The sequence below is a fragment of the Mauremys mutica genome, chromosome 11 (assembly GCF_020497125.1).
Source record: "Mauremys mutica isolate MM-2020 ecotype Southern chromosome 11, ASM2049712v1, whole genome shotgun sequence".
NCBI classification, from domain to species: domain Eukaryota; kingdom Metazoa; phylum Chordata; order Testudines; family Geoemydidae; genus Mauremys; species Mauremys mutica.
In genome coordinates this window covers 19739284-19757995 of record NC_059082.1, presented here as the reverse complement: position 1 = coordinate 19757995, position 18712 = coordinate 19739284, and the positions used below count along the sequence as shown (strand labels likewise).

Here is an 18712-nt window from a genome sequence, read left to right as displayed (position 1 = left end):
CCAAAGTGCTATACAAACATCTAGTGAAGCAGCTACAACCCAGAAAGCATGAAGAAAACCTCAGTGTGGATGTGAGTTTCTAGCACAGCTCGTAGACTCCTGTATGTGCAGCCACCATGTTTAAAACAAGGAAGTCTTTCCAGAATTGTGTTTGTTCAAATCAGCATTTTTTCTGACTCAAGGGACAAAATATTTTCTACCTTTTTTTAGCTAAAAGAATTCAGTGTACATATTTAAAGTAGTTTGTCTTTTAAAAAAATAGCAGCGAACTTGAGTAGTGGTAACGCATCCTATAATGTGCGTTATAATTATTGATGCAATACGATGGATGGGTTTTATCTTAATATAATGGCTATGAATGTAACATTCAATGGCTGCAGAGTGAGTTTAATCCTACTGAGCAATAGAGGAGACCTAAATCTTTCCAAAAGGATTTATAGTAAAGATACTGCCAGACTTTTAACTGCAGCAGCATTGCCTGGTGCCATATTAATACTCTGTATTATCTTAATCCTATTAACAAGCACTTCTCCAGCACAGTATTCACTGGTTTCATATCTTGTGCACGCAGGGCCGGCTCTTGTTCCACTTTGGAATCAAGGGGAGTTTTGCCATTTACTTCAATGCGGGAAGTAGGTAATCAAAAAAAAAAATGTATTTTTGACATTTAGTATATATGGCAATCCAATAGATAGTAATTATTTACATACCATCTGAAGAAAGGGTTAGTACCCGGACAGGTATCACTCTAATGCCCACATGTATTTTAAACTTCTACTTTAAACTTACACAGTATAATCCTCCCGGAATTCCCTTCTGAGCCTCCGTGTCTCTTTAATAACTTCTTGATAAGTTGGAGCAACTGGCGTGCTACAATTCCAGTCAAGTGAAAAGATTTCTATTTTCAGACATTTTGGGAAGTTAATTGGTATGCTGTATCCCAATTAAATTTACAGAAGGACAAAATCAAACAAAGTTACCCCCCAAAACAACATTCAGTTCAGATCCGCGTTGTTCTAAAAAAAGATACTACAATAATTAAACTGCAACTGTTATGACTAGTATTGAATTATCAGTTTACATATATGAAATATATGCATCATCAGACAATTAAGTGAAATGAACTGTAGAAAGGATTCCTATTGAGAAATCAGAACCCACAAAAGCAGACTGTTATGGTTCAGCATTAGTCACACTGTAAACTAAGCATGTGGAATGTTCAATTACAATAATAAAAGTTTATTTCAAGACAGTTGCAGGACTGGTTAATGGTAGGATGGCGCAATATAAAAAACTATGTCAAAGGAAAGATGATATTTTAATTGGAAATTGTGCTCTGTGACATAATGACACTGATGGATAGTCTGTGTGCTTGTGGTTGTCAGCAACCAGTCATCCTGTCACAACCTTGTATTCTCAGCTCTTTTGTTTTAGCTCTTCTCCTTTTGCCATTCCATTACCAATAACACAACGACAAAAAATTATCCCTACCCTGGATCTAATCCCTTAATATGTGCCCCCTAGTTCTGGTCTCGTGTCAAAGCATAATTTTCAGGTAATGATCTTCATGTTCCATGAAGCCTGCACTTCTAAAAGATAGTCTGATTGACCTTCCTGTGGGTTTCTGCGTGGATTTTAAACTGTTACTTAACAATGGAAAAAACTGAAATGACACTGCTGGAGAAGGTCTGTTCATAAGAATTCAAGGAAATCTTCATAGCCTTCAGTTGAACCTTGGACTTCACCTCTGTCAATCAACCTGGTTCACAGCAATAAGATGACAGCTGCCAGGAAGCTGGTGGAAGCATACCTCTCCTCCATGTTGTAGGGCAGTGATTCTCAAACCCCTTTTGCACAGCAAGCCTCTGAGTGCGACCCCCCGTATAAATATTTTAAAAAGTGCTTTTAATTTAACACTTTTAAAACGATGTTTGTTAATAGCACTTTTCACAGCAGACATGGTAGCTTGCTAGGAGGCATGTACTCGCAACCACCACATAATAACTTTGCAACCCCTTTAGGGGTCGTGACCCCCAGTTTGAGAACCTGTCGTAGGGCTTGATCCTGCCACTGACATCAGTACCTCCCACGATGAGCTCCTTATTTATAAAGGGACAGATTCTGCCACCCCTATTCACATTGAATACTACCCAACACCTTCCCGGTCTCATTTATTTCAGTGGGACTGTATTACTCAGCATGAATCTGGCCCTACTGGTCTGAATCGCTGTTTCACTCTAAACTGATTGATAGTTTTCTTTAGACTTGCTGCTTCTGCAGAGATTTGTTCCTTGGTTTTATGTGTCTCTTAAGTACAGGAAAATGCCAAGATAGAAGGAAAAAAGAAAGCTTCAGTCCAAGCCATTGGAAAGATTCCTGAGGTCTGCTCCAATGCTTTAGCAGTAAAATCAGCAGATGAACATTCTCTCACTTGGGGTGAAATCCTGGCCTCCTTGATGTCAATGGGAGTTTTGCCATTGACTTCAGTGGAGCCAGGATTTCATCTTCAGTTCCTGGCACTCAGTTCCTCGCAGTGCAAGATTCCTATTGAGAAAAGTGTGCAAAATGAGAGTAAAAATATTATCAAGTGAGGCTGAAAGTATTAACCACCTTTCAGATTCATTTATCAATAAAGTGTTCTCCTTAATCATTAAAATGTCATGGAAATTAAAAGTAAAACCTTGAGATTACTTGGTATTTAAGAATTGGTGGTTGATGTAGAAGCAACAAATGAGATGCATCAAACACTCATTGGGTTTATTTTCTAGATTTTAAACGAACGAATCTCAGATAACAGGCAAAAATCTTTCTACTGCACCCCCAAATTAAATCAATCAGATTATTTAACTTTCTCAAGATTCGTGATGAATTGATCTTGGCCAAGAGAATTAATACCTGGGAGACAATATGTATTAATACTGAAGAGATAAAAAATAAATGTACCTTCTGTCCGATGATGATCTTGGCACATCAGACACAAATAATTCAATACAAAAGTTACTTACAGCTGGATCACATTGGTGCCCAAGCAGCTGTCTTCTTTCCAGACAAATTGGGCATGATTTTGGATGGGAATTAAAAATCTTCTCTTTGACAGTGATCAAAACAAATGGTTTCTTGATTTCAGATTAGTTATTCAAGGGATCCTGAAGCAGATTTGGATATAAGTTGTAGTGCAATTTCCACTGAAGGTATTATTAAAGACTTTCTCTTTGCCTGATTAATCTAATGAAGTTCATTTGTTTTCACTGTAGAGTTACTTCCTGGTGCCCTAAGTGATCTTTTTAGATATGTTCGTTAATGAGTTAACTTCTTTTTTTTTTTGGTCTTGGGTGACAGACATTTTTAATTTTGTTCGTTATGCCGCTTTAATTTTTTTTTTCATTAATTCAATCTATAATTGATATTTGAGCAAATTGTACTGATTAATTGTTGGAGAACTCTTTTCCTTTCCCCTAACTGAATATGTGTGATTAGAATCTTTCATTATCTTCCTTTCTTGTAACCTTTGTTTTCCCCTTCTTATAAAACAGTGGTTCCCAAACTGGGGTTTGTGAACCCCCTGGAGTTCACGAAATGTTACAGGGGGTTCTCAGGAACACATGGCGGACAGAGCTGTCCCCGAGGACCGCGGGCAGCATGGGGCCAGAGCCCGGAGCCCCCTACTTCCAAGAGCTAAGGAGATTAAAGCAAACATATCTATTACATTGAGGAGATTTAAACTTCAAGACTCCTTGTAAGAAATGGAAAGGGAGGTGGATATTTTTTGCTGTTTTTAAAATTTAATAGGCAGCTAGTATTGTTTTTAAAATTATTATGAAGAACAAGTTTAAGGTTTGGTGTAACGTGCGTTGTTTGCCTGGACTGCTCAAGACCTGAATACTTGTGTAGGAAGAACTCTTTGAGTTGGCTTCTTAAATACCTTCCTGCTGTTTCACGTCTGATGCTACTTGATGAAACATAGGAGCCTTGTTTTATAACAGGCTTATTCAAAGTGATACAAGCTATGAAAGTGAGATTTTGGAAGAGTGCTGCCGTTTTCATAATGTAATAAAAATAATGTAATGATAAATAATAATAATAAATAGTGTGTAATAAGCATGTCATAAAAACAAAATTCATATTTCCAGTATCACTGCTTTTATCATTTATATTCAGTTAAAGGAGAAAACCCCTGGAAATATTCATTTTTACTAGAGGGTTCACGAGACTTGACATTTTAGTGAAAGGGGTGCACAGGTTGTTAAAGTTTGGGACCCACTGCTATACAATATTGAGATGTGTTTATGGAATCTGATTTTTTTTAAAAGATTCAAACAAATATATAAATAAAAAATGCAAAATGATCACAGTCTAGTGTTCCTTATATGATGACTTCTTTCTAAAGAATGTAGGCAGAACTGGGTGAGAAAAACCCATTCTTGAAGAGGAATTTAGACGGCCATTTTTGAGAACCTAACCCCAACTCCCTTACTTCCATAGCTGAGTTAACAACCACACTAAAAAAATAGGAAATAAAATATATCTGAACCAAGGGACTCTAGTAAAGATTTACAGAACTTCCTTAAAATTAAGTTAAGGCTACACAGTAGAGCCATACACTTGATCTAAGCCAGATATTAACTATGACCTCAAGGAACTTAATGGGGGGCGGGGGGACTCTGAAGACCAAGAAAAATACTATTACATTGCTTTTAAAATCTCTTATGGCAAAAGCCTGAACCCTGAGGGTATTTTCAACTAAATTCCCGTATAATTCTTTATGGAGGAAATCAACAGCAGAACAGATGATGATGTTTTCAAAACCCTTTTCTTTAGTTCCTTCTTCTCACAAGCCCAGCTGACAGAACGAAAGGTTGTGGACTAATGTCCTGGCCAGGGATTTGTTTCTTGGTGGAGGTAAACAGATGTATCTGAAGATCTGTAACTCAGAAAAGGCTAACGGGGAGGTGATGGGCCACTGCTGAAGCTGACTTTCAGTACTTCCCAGCAGGGAAGCAAGATGCCAGCTTCTTTGAAAGAAGCAGTTACTACAACCTTGCTCCAAATAAAGAAAGAAAAAACTCTTGATGCTGACAAACTCTTCAGTTATTGCCCTGTTTCAATATTCAGTGTTCAGATTTCCTTGATTCCAGTCAATTTGTTTTTTTGGACTGGATGTAGCATAGAAACTGTATTGATCTTGCTGGTTGATAGTTGATAATTTCGATAATCTTAGGTCTGTCAGCTGTCTTCTTGACCTTTGACCATGGGGTACTATTCATACAACTGTGGACTCTAGCTGGGGTAGATGGAGTGACTACAGGTGTAATCCACAAAGGTAATTAGGCACCTAAGTCCCCTGGGTAGGCATCTAAGTCACATTTTTTAGGCACCATTGTGAAACACAAAACTGCCGTTCAATTGCTTCCTAACCCTTTAGGGGCCTAAATTCACTCAGCCCCAACATTTTTGCCTCTGGAGTATGCGCTCTGCAGCTTCACTCCAGGTATCTGGGCTCCTGTCTTCTGTGTAAGGTCCTGGGCGATTCACAAACTGGTTGTGTGCAGGTGCCTGATCCGGTAGGTAAGCTGATAGGGCACCTATCAGATCAGGCCCCGCAGGCAAGTTCACATCAAACAGCTTGAGTGGGGAGGGGACTGCCCCTTAAAACTGTTTCCCTTAAAACTTGTGGATAGGGTACTCACCTCTGATGTGGGAGACCCCCTGCCTGGTTTGAGTCCCTCTTCCGCCTGAGGAGGAAGAAAGGATTTGAACAGAGATTGGCTACCTCTCAAGTGAGTGCCCTAATCACTAGACTATCAAGGCATTCAATCTCTTTCATTGGCCCAATTAAGACGTCATTATTAAATTATTTAATTAAAGTGGAACAACTTCAATAGGAGAAACTGAGGACATGCCACATTAGAGTATTTCATAGCTTAGTGGTTAGGACACTTATGTGAGCCACGGCAGATCCCTATTCAAATCCCTTCTCCTCATCAGGAAGGGGGGGGGTTAACCAAGGGGGCTCCCACATGCTGGGTGAGTCTCCTATCGATGAGGCTGAAGGTTACAACAGAGGGCTTTCCTCTCCCCTGGCTGTTTTGTTTCAGACTGACCCGTGACTTAGGCAGCCGATCACGTATCTTCCCCCAGTTGCTGGATCACAAGTGACATGGGTGACTCCCTGTAACCCAGACTTAGGTGCCTGTCTCTGTGTGAAGGGCAGGGCTTAGCACACAGTCCTCTACTCAGTATGTCCCATTGGGTAACTGAGGTGGCCCCAACCTACCATGCTGGTTTTGTAGCTCACATTCTAAGGCACTTCTCACACCCTATTCATTATATAGGGAGCCTAGGTCCCTAACTCAGGCTTTGTGGATTGCAGTGTTGTTCCTGTGATTTTCTAGGCACCACAACACTCAGCGTCGCAATGCCTAAATTCCTTTCTGGATCCCACCCTACTTTTCTTCAGAGAGATGACAAAATAGTTTTAAATAATCACCTATCTGCCCTCATGTGCTCTGCTACGGAAGATCCCACCAGATTTTGTTCTTCTGTCACCCAAATTCCTTATACAAGTTTGCAAAAGATAAGCTATTGTATAGTCAATTGTCACAACTAGTAGGCTTCACATTATTAGATGGATTCTATAACCCGTATCCTTTACTCAATACTAGCTAGTTTGTTAGCGGATTTTCATCATAGAACGATGTAATGAGTTGTGGGATATATAAAATGTAGCTGTTAGCATTAAATTAAAATAGCAGTCTCACCTCGTTCATTCTTTCCAGACCCTCTTTCTGTTCTTCCTCCTTCGGCTGCCCACATACAGCAAGAAAATCATATTTAGAGCCACTGTAGTTGATGGCAGAAGGATCTTGTGAAAGCAACATTAACTTCTTGTAGCAATCTGAGTGATGAAGCTTGATGGTAGTTAAGTACATTTTTTATTCCATCATTAACAAAGTGGCAGTGAGTTTGTGAGCTCTGCCAAACAACCCTAAAGGGTTTGTTTTTTAGAAAGTTTGAAATTGAAGGGTTTGCTTTAGCTCCACTAATGAGATACTTTTTCCTCCACCGGTGTAGGTGGTTTTGTATTTCCTAAATGAAATTAGAACAGCAGTTGTTGCCTGATGTTTTTATTTATCTTTGAAAGTGCCGACTACTGGATTAGTTTTCATAGTTTTAGTGTTTCCAGAATGGACTTTTGTACTCCACATTTCTATGTCTAAGTAGTATTTAGTGAGAAGAATGATATTTTGAACTCTGATTTTATGGCATCTCCTCTTATTTGCTTTGTATGTTCAACAGAGGCTGTCTTTAGTTCCTACATATATTTTCTGGAGATAAGGAGTTTCTTTTTCTTGTAAATTATGACTTTGTAACAAGTGCCATTAATGACAAAGGAAGCAACCATTCTTCTCCAAAGATGCTCCAAGTCTGCGGCCAAAATTGTGCACTTGAGTTATTTTATGATGTTCCATGCTGCATCAGGATCTGAGTGGTGCACTGAACTATAGATATTTGTCCATGTTTTAGGGTTTTTTAGATTTTTCTTAACATGCCTTCATGAGCTGCCTCCTGCTCATTATTTAAAGCATGAAAGACCATCCATCTTGTTCTGTTTTAGATGTAAAATGAATAGATGGTTTTAAGCGTGTGATGGGTTGGATCATAGAAACCCCCTTTGGGACTGCCAACTGATGTGCTGAGACTACTTCTAACCAGCTTTCCCTGCCAGCTTGGGACTCCAGACCCTTGTCTGTTTGAGCCAGACACGCTAGCCTGCTACAAACCCAGACCGAGGTCTGAACAATGTCCCCCAGAAGCTGCAGGCTTGACTGAAAACAGATTAAGAAGTGTTTCTGTCCCCAGCACTCAGATGCCCAGCTCCCAATGGGGTCCAAACCCCAAATAAATCCGTTTTACCCTGTATAAAGCTTATACAGGATAAACTCATAAATTGTTTGCCCTCTATAACACTGATAGAGAGATATTCACAGCTGTTTGCCCCCCCCCCAGGTATTAATACATACTCTGGGTTAATTACTAAGTAAAAAGTAATTTGATTAAATACAAAAAGTAGGATTTAAGTTGTTTCAAGTAATAACAGACAGAACAAAGTGAATTACCAAGCAAAATGAAATAAAACATGCAAGTCTACACCTAATACAGTAAGACAGTGTTTCCCAAACTTGGGACACCGCTTGTGTAGGGAAAGTCCCTGGCAGGCCGGGCCGATTTGTTCACCTGCCGCGTCTGCAGGTCTGGCCAATCGCGGCTCCCACTGGTTCACTGCTCCAGGCCAATGGGAGCTGCTGGAAGTGGCGCGGGTCCGCTAGGGGCTTTCCCTACACAAGCGGCGTCCCATTTGGGAAACACTGCTGTAAGACAATGATTACAGATGAAATCTCACCCTTGGAGATGTTCCAGTAAGCTTCTTTTACAGACTAGCCTTCTTCTACTCTGGGTCCAGCAATCACTCACACCCCCGTGGTTACTGTTCTTTGTTCCAGTTTCTTTCAGAGTTTCAGGTATCCTTTGGGGGTGGAGAGGCTCTCTCTTTAGCTAGCTGAAGACCAAATAGAGGGGGTCTCCCAGGGGCTTAAATAGATTTTCTCTTGTGGGTGGTCCTCCTCCCTTCCCCCCATGTAGAATCGCAGTTACAAGATGGAGTCACATGGGCAAGTCACATGTCCATGCATCACTCAGAATTTTACAGGTGGCAGCCACTGTTCACATGCTATCTTGAACGACCTCAGGTAGACTTCTTATGTGGATTGGAGTTTTCCAAGATCCATTGTCCGTTAAGTGTTTCTTAACTGGGTACTTAACTTGCAAATTCCTTTCCAATTGCCTTACTAAGGCTACTTAAAATCAAACAAGTACACAGCCAATATTCATAACTTTGAATATAAAAATGATACATGCATACAAATAGGATGAATATTAGGGCCGGCTCCAGGGTTTTTGCTGCCCCAAGCGGTAAAAAAAAAAAAAAAAAAAGGCGCGATCAGCGGCTGCTCCACCACGCCACTTCCTTCTTCAGCGGCAATTCAGCAGCCGGTGCTTCCCTCCGAGAGTGACCGAGGAACCTGCCGCTGAATTGCCACTGAAGAGCCCGACGTGCCGCCCCTTCTCCTTGGCCGCCCCAAGCACCTGCTTGCTGAGCTGGTGCCAGGAGCCAGTCCTGATGAATATATTCAGTAGAACATAACCTTTGCAGAAATATGTTACATGGCATATGTAGCATGAAACATATTCCAGTTATGTCATATTTACATTCATAAGCATATTTCCATAAAGCTTTATGGGCTGCAATGTCACAAAGCTATTAAATCAAGCTATGAAAAACATCATCATCTTGTTTTTTAGGGATGACTTGGATGTGGGCTAGATATTGTTTCCAGCATTTAGAAAGTGAGACTGTAATAAAACCTGTGATTCATGAATTCACAATTCATACTTTTCAGAGAGAAAATCTGAACATTTTTGAAAATCAAGATCATGCAGATTGTGTATTACAATGAAAGTTGCTACAAAAGCTGATGAATGAACCACCTATGGGTTAATTTGCCTATTTAATCTTTATATATAAAGCGACAAATGACAGCTGCCCAGCGTGGGTGCACTCAAGGGGAAGCGTCGGCACTCAGCACACCCATACACAAGGCAGATAACTTAGGGTACGTCTACACTACGGGATTATTCCGATTTTACATAAACCGGTTTAGCAAAACAGATTGTATAAAATCGATTGCGCGCGGCCACACTAAACACATTAAATCGGTGGTGTGCGTCCACGGTCCAAGGCTAGCGTCGATTTCTGGAGCATTGCACTGTGGGTAGCTATCCCGTAGCTATCCCATAGTTCCCGCAGCCTCCCCCGCCCCTTGGAATTTCCGGGTTGAGATCCCAGTGCCTGATGGGGCAAAAATCATTGTTGCGGGTGGTTCTGGGTACAGCCTCACCCCTCCCTCCCTGAAAGCAACAGACAAGCGTTTCGCGCCTTTTTTGCTTGGTGAACTGTGCAGACGCCATAACACAGCAAGCATGGACCCTGCTCAGCTCAATACCGCAATCGTGGATGTTTTAAACACCTCGCGCACTCTCGTGCAGTATATGCTGAACCAGGACCTTCAATCCGAGGCGAGGAGGAGGCGGATACGGCAGCGCGGCGATGACAACGTAGACACAGAATTCTCTCAAACCGCGGGCCCCTGCGCTTTGGAGATCCTGATGGTAATGGGGCAGATTCTATCCATTGAACGCCGATTTTGGGCCCGGGAAACAAGCACTGACTGGTGGGACCGCATTGTGTTGCAGGTGTGGGACGATTCCCAGTGGCTGCGAAACTTTCGCATGCGTAAGGGCACTTTCATGGAACTTTGTGACTTGCTTGCCCCTGCCCTGAAACGCCATAATACCAAGATGAGAGCAGCCCTCACAGTAGAGAAGCAAGTGGCGATAGCCCTGTGGAAGCTTGCAACGCCAGACAGCTACCGGTCAGTTGGGAATCAATTTGGAGTTGGAAAATCTACTGTGGGGGCTGCTGTGATGCAAGTAGCCAAAGCAATCACTAAGCTGCTGCTACGAAAGGTTGTGACTCTGGGAAACGTGCAGGCCATAGTGGATGGCTTTGCTGCACTGGGATTCCCTAACTGTGGGGGGGGGGCGATAGATGGAACCCATATCCCTATCTTGGCACCGCAGCGCCAGGGCACCCAGTACGTAAACCGCAAGGGGTACTTTTCAATGGTGCTGCAAGCACTGGTGGATCACAAGGGACGTTTCACAAACATCCACGTGGGATGGCCAGGGAGGGTCCATGACACTCGCGTATTCAGAAGCACTACTCTGTTTAAACAGCTGCAGCAAGGGAATTACTTCCCAGACCAGAAAATAACAGTTGGGGATGTTGAAATGCCTGTCGTTATCCTGGGGGACCCAGCCTACCCCTTGATGCCATGGCTCATGAAGCCATACACAGGCAGCCTGGACAGTGGTCAGTATCTGTTCAATTACAGGCTGAGCAAATGCAGAATGGTGGTGGAATGTGCATTTGGCCGTTTAAAGGCGCGCTGGCGGACATTACTGACTCGCTCAGACCTCAGCCAAACCAATGTCCCCTATGTTATTGCTGCTTGCTGTATTCTCCACAATCTCTGTGAGAGTAAGGGGGAGACCTTTATGGCGGGGTGGGAGGCTGAGGCAAATCACCTGGCCGCTGATTACGCGCAGCCAGACACCAGGGAGATTAGAAGAGCACACCAGGAAGCGGTGCGCATCAGAGAAGCTTTGAAAACGAGCTTCATCAATGGCCAGGGTACAGTGTGACTGCTGTGTTTGTTGATGAACACCCAACCCCCTTGATTGACTCATTCCCTGTAAGCAACTCACCCTCCCCCTTCGAGTACAGCTTACTTATGCAAATAAAGTCACTCTCGTTTAAAAATCATGAATTCTTTATTAATTTATCATAAAAAGAGGGAGAGAAGTAAGGGTGTGGTTTGGGAGGAGGATAGGAAGGATGGAGAAGGCCATTAAAAAAATTTCACATTAACGACAGCCTTCTGGTTGGGCTGTCCACGGGGGTGGAATGGGCGGGTGCACGGAGCCTCCCCCCACGCGTTCTTACACGTCTGGGTGAGGGGGATATGGAACATGGTGAGGGTTGAGGGTGGTTATACAGGGGCTGCAGCGGCACTCTGTGATCCTGCTGCCGTTCCTGAAGCTCCACCAGACGCCGGAGCATGTCAGTTTGATCACGCAGCAGCCCCAGAGTTGCATCCCACCACCGCTGATCTTCCTGCCGCCACCGCTGATTTTCCTGCCGGTCTTCCTGCCGCCACCTCTCATCTCGGGTGTCCCTCCTGTCCTCACGTTCACTGGCCTCTTTCCTGTAATTTGATACCACGTCCTTCCACTCATTCAGATGAGCTCTTTCATTGCGTGTAACTTCCATAATATCCGAGAACATTTCATCTCGCGTCTTCTTTTTCCTCCGCCTTATCTGTGCTAGCCTTTGGGATGGAGGAGGGATGGTTGAAAAATTTGCAGCTGCATGAGGGAGATAAATATTTAGAAAGATACATTTTACAGAACAATGGTTATAGTCTTTCACAGTGAACAGCACTATTCACCTTACATAGCACATGTGATTTCCCTACAAGGTCGCATTTTTCATCTTAATAGTGAGTGCCTGCAGCTCTGGAGTTACAGATCTCACAGACACAGGTCCAGGCATCAGAATTCAGCTTGCATGCGGCCATGGTAAGCCACTGTCTTTCGGCTTCTTCAGTGATTTACCCCTCCCCCCAATGCATGGCTAATACCACGCTAGCTCCCTGCTAATCAACACCTTCCCACCCCCCACCCACTGCGTGGCTGGTAGCTTGGGGAAGATCGCTGGTGACCAAACACAAAAAAGATCATTGGCATTTCATTCCTCCCCTCCCCCCGCTTGGCTACGTGGAGGAAAGGATTTTTTTTAAGCTGCTGCAGTCCACGAACCCAGTAGGAAAATGGCCATCCCCCTTAATTAAATTCCTGATTTTTAACCAGGTTATCCTGAACGATATCACTTTGCTGAGGATAACACAACAAGATAAAGAACGGATGCTTCTTGAATGCCAGCAGTCACCGGGACCATACGCTGCTATGCTTTGCCACGCAATGATACCTGATTACTTGCTACATGCATGGCGTGGTAAAGTGTCCTACCATGGTGGGCGGAACAAGGCTGCCTTGCCCAGAAACCTTCTGCAAAGGCTTCTGGAGTACCTACAGGAGCACTTCATCGAGATGTCCCTGGAGGATTTCCTCTCAATCCCCGGACATGTTAACAAACTTTTCTAAGTAACTATACTGTCTGCGAATGCATCCCAAGTCCTCAGGGCAAATCAATCATTAAAAAACGCTTGCTTAAAAAACAATGTTTGCTATTTGCAAAGGTACACTCACCAGAGCTCCCTTCCATGGCGTCATTGTCTGGGATAGTTGCTTGTGAGGGCTGGGAGGAGGGTAATTCTGTCAGGGTGATAAAAAGCTCCTGGCTGCTGGGGCTCACGGAGTGCTGTGTGCTCTCTGCTAGGTCTTCCGCCTCTTCTTCATCTTCATCTTCCCCGTCTGCATAATCCTCAGCCATGGCAGAGATTACAACCCCCACCTCGGAATCCACGGTCAGGGGTGGGGTACTTGTGGCGCAGCCCCCTAAAATTGCATGCAGCTCAGCATAGAAGCGGCATGTTTTTCGACCTGCCCTGGACCTTCCGTTTGCTTCTTTGGTTTTCTGGTAGGCTTGTCTGAGCTCCTTAACTTTCACTCTGCACTGCACTGAGTCCCTGCTGTGGCCTTTATCCGTCATAGCCTTAGAAATTATTTCAAATACTTTTTCATTTCGTCTTTTGGAACGCAGTTCTGTTAGCACTGAATCCTCTCCCCATATAGCGATCAGATCCAGTACCTCCCGTGCAGTCCATGCTGGGGCTCTTTTTCGATTCTCAGGAGACTGCATTGTTACCTGTGCTGATGAGCTCTGCGTGGTCACCTGTGCTGATGAGCTCTCCACGCTGGGGAAGCAGGAAATGAATTTCAAAAGTTCACGGGGCTTTTCCTGTCTACCTGGCCAGTGCATCCGAGTTCAGAATGCTGTCCAGAGCGGTCAGTGGTGCACTGTGGGATACCGCCCGGAGGCCAATACCGTCGATTTGCGGCCACACTAACCCTATTCCGATATGTTAATCCCGATATTAGCGCTACTCCTCTCGTCGGGGAGGAGTACAGAAACCGATTTAAAGAGCCATTAAAATCGATATAAGGTGCCTCCTAGTGTGAACGTTTGTGGCGTTAAATCGGTTTTACGCTCCTAAAACCGATTTAAACGCCTAGTGTAGACCAGGCTTTATTTTTGGGGACCTCTGCTCACAATCTGAAGAACAACTTAGCAATAGTGTTAGCCTAACCTCCCATAACCAGATTTCACAAAAAGACTGAACTTATCCCTTAGTCAGCTTAGTAACAACATTGCTAACTTGCATCTTGCATATTTCAAGAAAATAAGAGAAACCTCAAAGAATATTAAAAATAGTAAGTTATAAAATGGAAAAGGACATAAATGAATCTTCCAGTGTACCACACATCATTGCAGAACTTGCCATCCTCAGTGGAGTTGCTCAGGATTTAAACTGATGTAACTAAGGTCAGAATCTGGCCCCTAACATACTGAAGTAATTGGAATTACCTTGGAGTACAGCTGGAAAGAGAGAGAAGAATCAGGCCCATAATATCTACTGGCATTAATGTACTGTGTAAATGAACTGTGACTTCAGTTAAACTGTATTAACTACTATGTAAATAATTATAAAGCACTACCTCTAATACTAAAAATCCTGATCCGGCGTAACTAAAATAAAGATTGATATTTAAATCCCTACCAAAAATGAAATAAACTGCCAAACAGTTGCAGAACAGTTCCCCCGCCCCAATCTATCATGTGGAAACATTTTGGTACACTGGAGATCCCAATTCACATCAGAAAATGCCTGAGGGAACTCAAGTATTAATCTTTATAGAGAATCATTAAATCTACCAAAAACAGACAAGCTGGAAACAATTATACAAGTAAGAAAAAACAAAATTAATTAATAAACCCTCAGTTCCCAAACCCATTAGTTTAAAATGTAAACACAAGTCATAGGTACATTATTGTAGTCACCACAACCCAACAGATACAATCTCCCAAGGTTTAGGCAGGCCCATACCAGAGATGTGTCCAGATCACACAGTTCATATCCAGGTTCAAATCTGAATCTGAACTTATTTAGAGGTGTTTGGATCCAGGGTTCTGGTTCAAGCTGAAAATAGAAATAGGTTGATCTGTGAAACTGGAATTCAGATATGAATTTCCCTAATATTTGGGAAGTTTTGGATTTATGTTTCTGGTTCAGACTTATCTCTAATATATGGATTTAAAAGACAAAAAGTGATGGAGAAGTTTCATGTAGACATTTTAAATAATATGTTATGTTAAGGGATAACAGGATCAGGGATCAATCACATTCCATCTTTATGCTATACATCTGCTAAATTTTTCTGTTTTGCTCTAACCGCTTGATGAGATATTCTGCATGACTGTGGTCTATTTTAGTCTTGCGAAGAGAAAACTGTCCAACTGTCTTGAACATAATGGAACGAGAAAACAAAATGCATGGGTAGACTTTAGAAATGCATTCACTTTTTTTTTCTTTGGCTATATTAAACCATTTTAGTTAAAGGCTTAGAAGAATGGTTTATAAAAACACAGCTCAGATTACAGCAGAAAAGGATATGGTAGCTTGCAAATTTCAGTACGATTCATCTTGTAAGTCAAAGAGCTTGAGACACCATCAGTGATTTCATGCAGCTTAAGATAATATGAGACCAGAGGACTTCGCCCACCGATTCTGAAGAGTACACGCTGGAAGTCGGGACCTGAGCCAGTATAACAGGACTGTAAAGAGTGGATAAAGGTCAGCTAAGCATATTATTATAGGACTAATTTTCTTGCAAATATAATAATATAGCAAAATGGAATTTTGGATATACATATCAAATATCCTTGATGAGAAATGAAAAAAAAATTCTAAAAATCCTTAATTATAAAAAAGTTAATATGCTACATATTGTGAACCCAGGATAACCAGATACTATTGTCTCTATAGAAGACTGGGGGGGGTCATCTGTGCTAAAACACGGGAATGCACTTGTGTTTCTTGTCAGTATTATAGGAGACTGTATCATGTCTTTACTTCAAATAGTAAAACTCCCATAGACTTCAATCACAGCAAGATCAAGTCCTTTGAGGGGAAATTTCCCCTGAGACACATGAACAACAACTGCCAGTAAACTCCAGCTCATTTTAATTATATTTTATATCAGTGCAATCTATTAGAAATATTAAATTTAAACCAATATGTGTGTTAAATGACTATCCTGTAGTTACTGAATTTCATTTCAAACTATATTGCACAATATTCATGCTTATTATGGGAGATCACAATCTGGCTATAGTTAATGCTAATGCAGAGCTGAGATACTCATGTACTAAGGTGAGTAGGAACTTTATAAATGGAGAAGAAGAGGGATGAACAAAAACATTAGATGGAATTGGAATAAACCTGGGCATTGGGACTTGCCAGCAAAAGGAAATGACTGACATGAACACAGTTTTAAATTTTTTTGACAAAGTAATATTAAGTATAACTTGTAACAATACTAGGTAAAAACTGCACTTTTGTCTCATTTTATTTTTAATCAGATGCTGTAATTTAAACTATCTGAAAGGGATTAAAGAAAAACATTTTTCTGGAATTTGAGGCCTGATACACAGCTGGTGCAATTCAGCATGACCTCCCTGGAGCTATGATGAATTACCCCAGCTAAGGATTTGACCCTATATATAAACATACACTTTTTTTTAAAACCACATTACTAATAATACCATAATTAAAAGTGAAAAAAAATTAAATTCCAATTTACTTGATATGATTTAGCCCCTTTCTTTTTCAATATTTTTCACAGCTTGGAGAATGACGCTAATTTTGCTTTTGTTTATAATCACTTTCACTTTTAGGTTCTCAGCGCTGCAACGTAACAGTTTCAGACACTGCAGAGATGTCTATTTCTTTTAAAACATCTGTTTTCGCTGGGATATTTTTTAATTGTGGGAAATTTATTTAATTTTGTGCCAAATGTAAGTTGAAAGTGTCTCTTTGATTTTGTAGGCCAAATATAAAGCTATGCAAAAAATTACAAATCTGGCATAATATTGAGTAGGAAAATACAGTAGTTATTTTCCAAGACATGACAGGACTGAAATATTACTTGTTACAATTGTAATACGTTCATGTTTTTCCTTTCCCTCCATTCTTCCACTGAAATTCTGTGTCAATAGCAACATTATTTTTCAGGTTTCAATTTTTAAATCATGTATTTTTTTTTTAAAATGCAGCTGTATATAGGAAAATTAATTTAAGAGATTACACTGGTGAAAAGTCAAGTTTTTTTTTAATTAAAATTTTGTGTCTAAATCCAGAAAAAATAAATTAATTTTTGCTATGATCTTCTAGACTCATTGCTGGAAAGAGCTGATGTGCATCAGCAGTGCATGTTCCATGTATGTTCTTGCTTCATTAAGGGATTTGGCCACTGCAGAGGCTGGAAAAGTGCCACTTCTATACTGCTTCCCAGGGTGACAGGAAGATACAGAGCTGCAAGAGCCAGTCAGAAAGACAAATTATTTTCAGGAATATTGAGAGTTGATGAGCATATGGAAATAAAACTGAAGTCAAGATTAAGAGACTGACATTCGGGGTGTAAAATCACATTTAATCCTAAAAATAGTGTTCTCATGCATCAACTGCTCTTCCACTGACTTCAGTTGGGATTGTAGATGCTTAGCATTCCTGAAAATCAGCCCATTCATTTAGGTTTCTAAATATGGGGTTAGGTGTCTAATTTGATGTAAAAATTTTGACCAGAGGCATTTTATACACCTTTATTTTGATCACTTATGAAACATCTCCCTACAGTTCTGATATCCCAATTACTCTTTATTTGTGTATTTGCAATGACATAATTGATTCAGGCAAATGTCTCATCTAACTAAACTATGAATTTATTCCCCAGTGTCAGGACCCTAAAGTTACATAAGCCACAGGGATAAATATAATACCATTACATTAAGTTCCTAGGGGCAAATCCTGACCTCAATCTCTTCATTTGGGTGAAAGGCCCCAAAGAAAGTAGCAGTGGGGTTGTGCAGTGTACAAGATGGAGCAAAGTTCATTAGAATTATATACACTGCACTGGGAGGTGAGAGAGGGCATCCTCTGAAGGAGTGTGTTGGAGGGTTTTGGTGGGTATTGTAGTGGATCCACAAAATAGACCAAGTCGAAAATTCCCCCACTTAATGTGAGTGGTGTGATGCAGTAGCAGCAGCAACCTGGGGAGGATTCTGTTCCCCAACTCTGACCACTGCAAAACCTCATGCATCAAGCCTGTTTACTTAGTTTTGGCACAGGGAGGTGGGCTTGGCTACAGGAACTGATTCCAGAGGGAAAGAGGGTAGATCATCATGACCTAAATCCTCTGCGAGAGAAGGCAGATGGAAGAGTAAAAAGGGAAAATGTTTTTCAGAAAAGCAATAAATGGAAATACAAACTACATATTGTGTATAACTTTATAATTAGTATAAAGCAAACCTCTTTTATGGTTTTGGACTCTTTTGGCATATCCATTTTACATTTACTGTCTTCCTTTATTTCTTCAGCTGATGAAATATACATCTTTTTTGTATCTTCAGTTAGATCTTCGAAATCAAGATCCACTTGAAATCTCACTGCTAACATACAAATACAAATCACACTTTTTAATACTTTTTCATATTTGTTCCTTACTAAGAAGCAGCTACTTTAAACAATGCCACCTCCGTTCTAGAAAACATTTGTGTCACCATCTCCAGCATATAGTCTGTTGGGTCCATGGCATCTTGACCTGTTGTTATAGACTTTTTATTGAATACAGAGATAGTGTTGTGGGATATCACATCTGTGTCATAGGTTTTGTGGGTGATGTTTAATTCCAGTAGGATACACATTAGACCCTGGATTTAAGATTCCCAAGTCAAAATCCCATTTAAACTACTCTGGGATAAACGTTCCAGACAAAATGTGGTGCAAAGAAATTT

General features: G+C 41.3%; 1 protein-coding gene across 4 annotated transcripts in view; it reads right to left on the bottom strand.

The window, feature by feature from the left end:
• Positions 1-18712, bottom strand: part of FAM227B (family with sequence similarity 227 member B) — a 200951-nt gene that overhangs the window by 36912 nt on the left and 145327 nt on the right. For all 4 annotated transcript variants that reach the window (XM_044979817.1, XM_044979819.1, XM_044979820.1 and 1 more), the window contains exons 12-14: positions 18228-18367; positions 15315-15475; positions 790-867 (exon numbers count right to left, since the gene is read on the bottom strand). In XM_044979817.1, coding sequence (XP_044835752.1) covers positions 790-867; positions 15315-15475; positions 18228-18367 — 379 coding nt within the window. The remainder of the gene's footprint in view (positions 1-789; positions 868-15314; positions 15476-18227; positions 18368-18712) is intronic.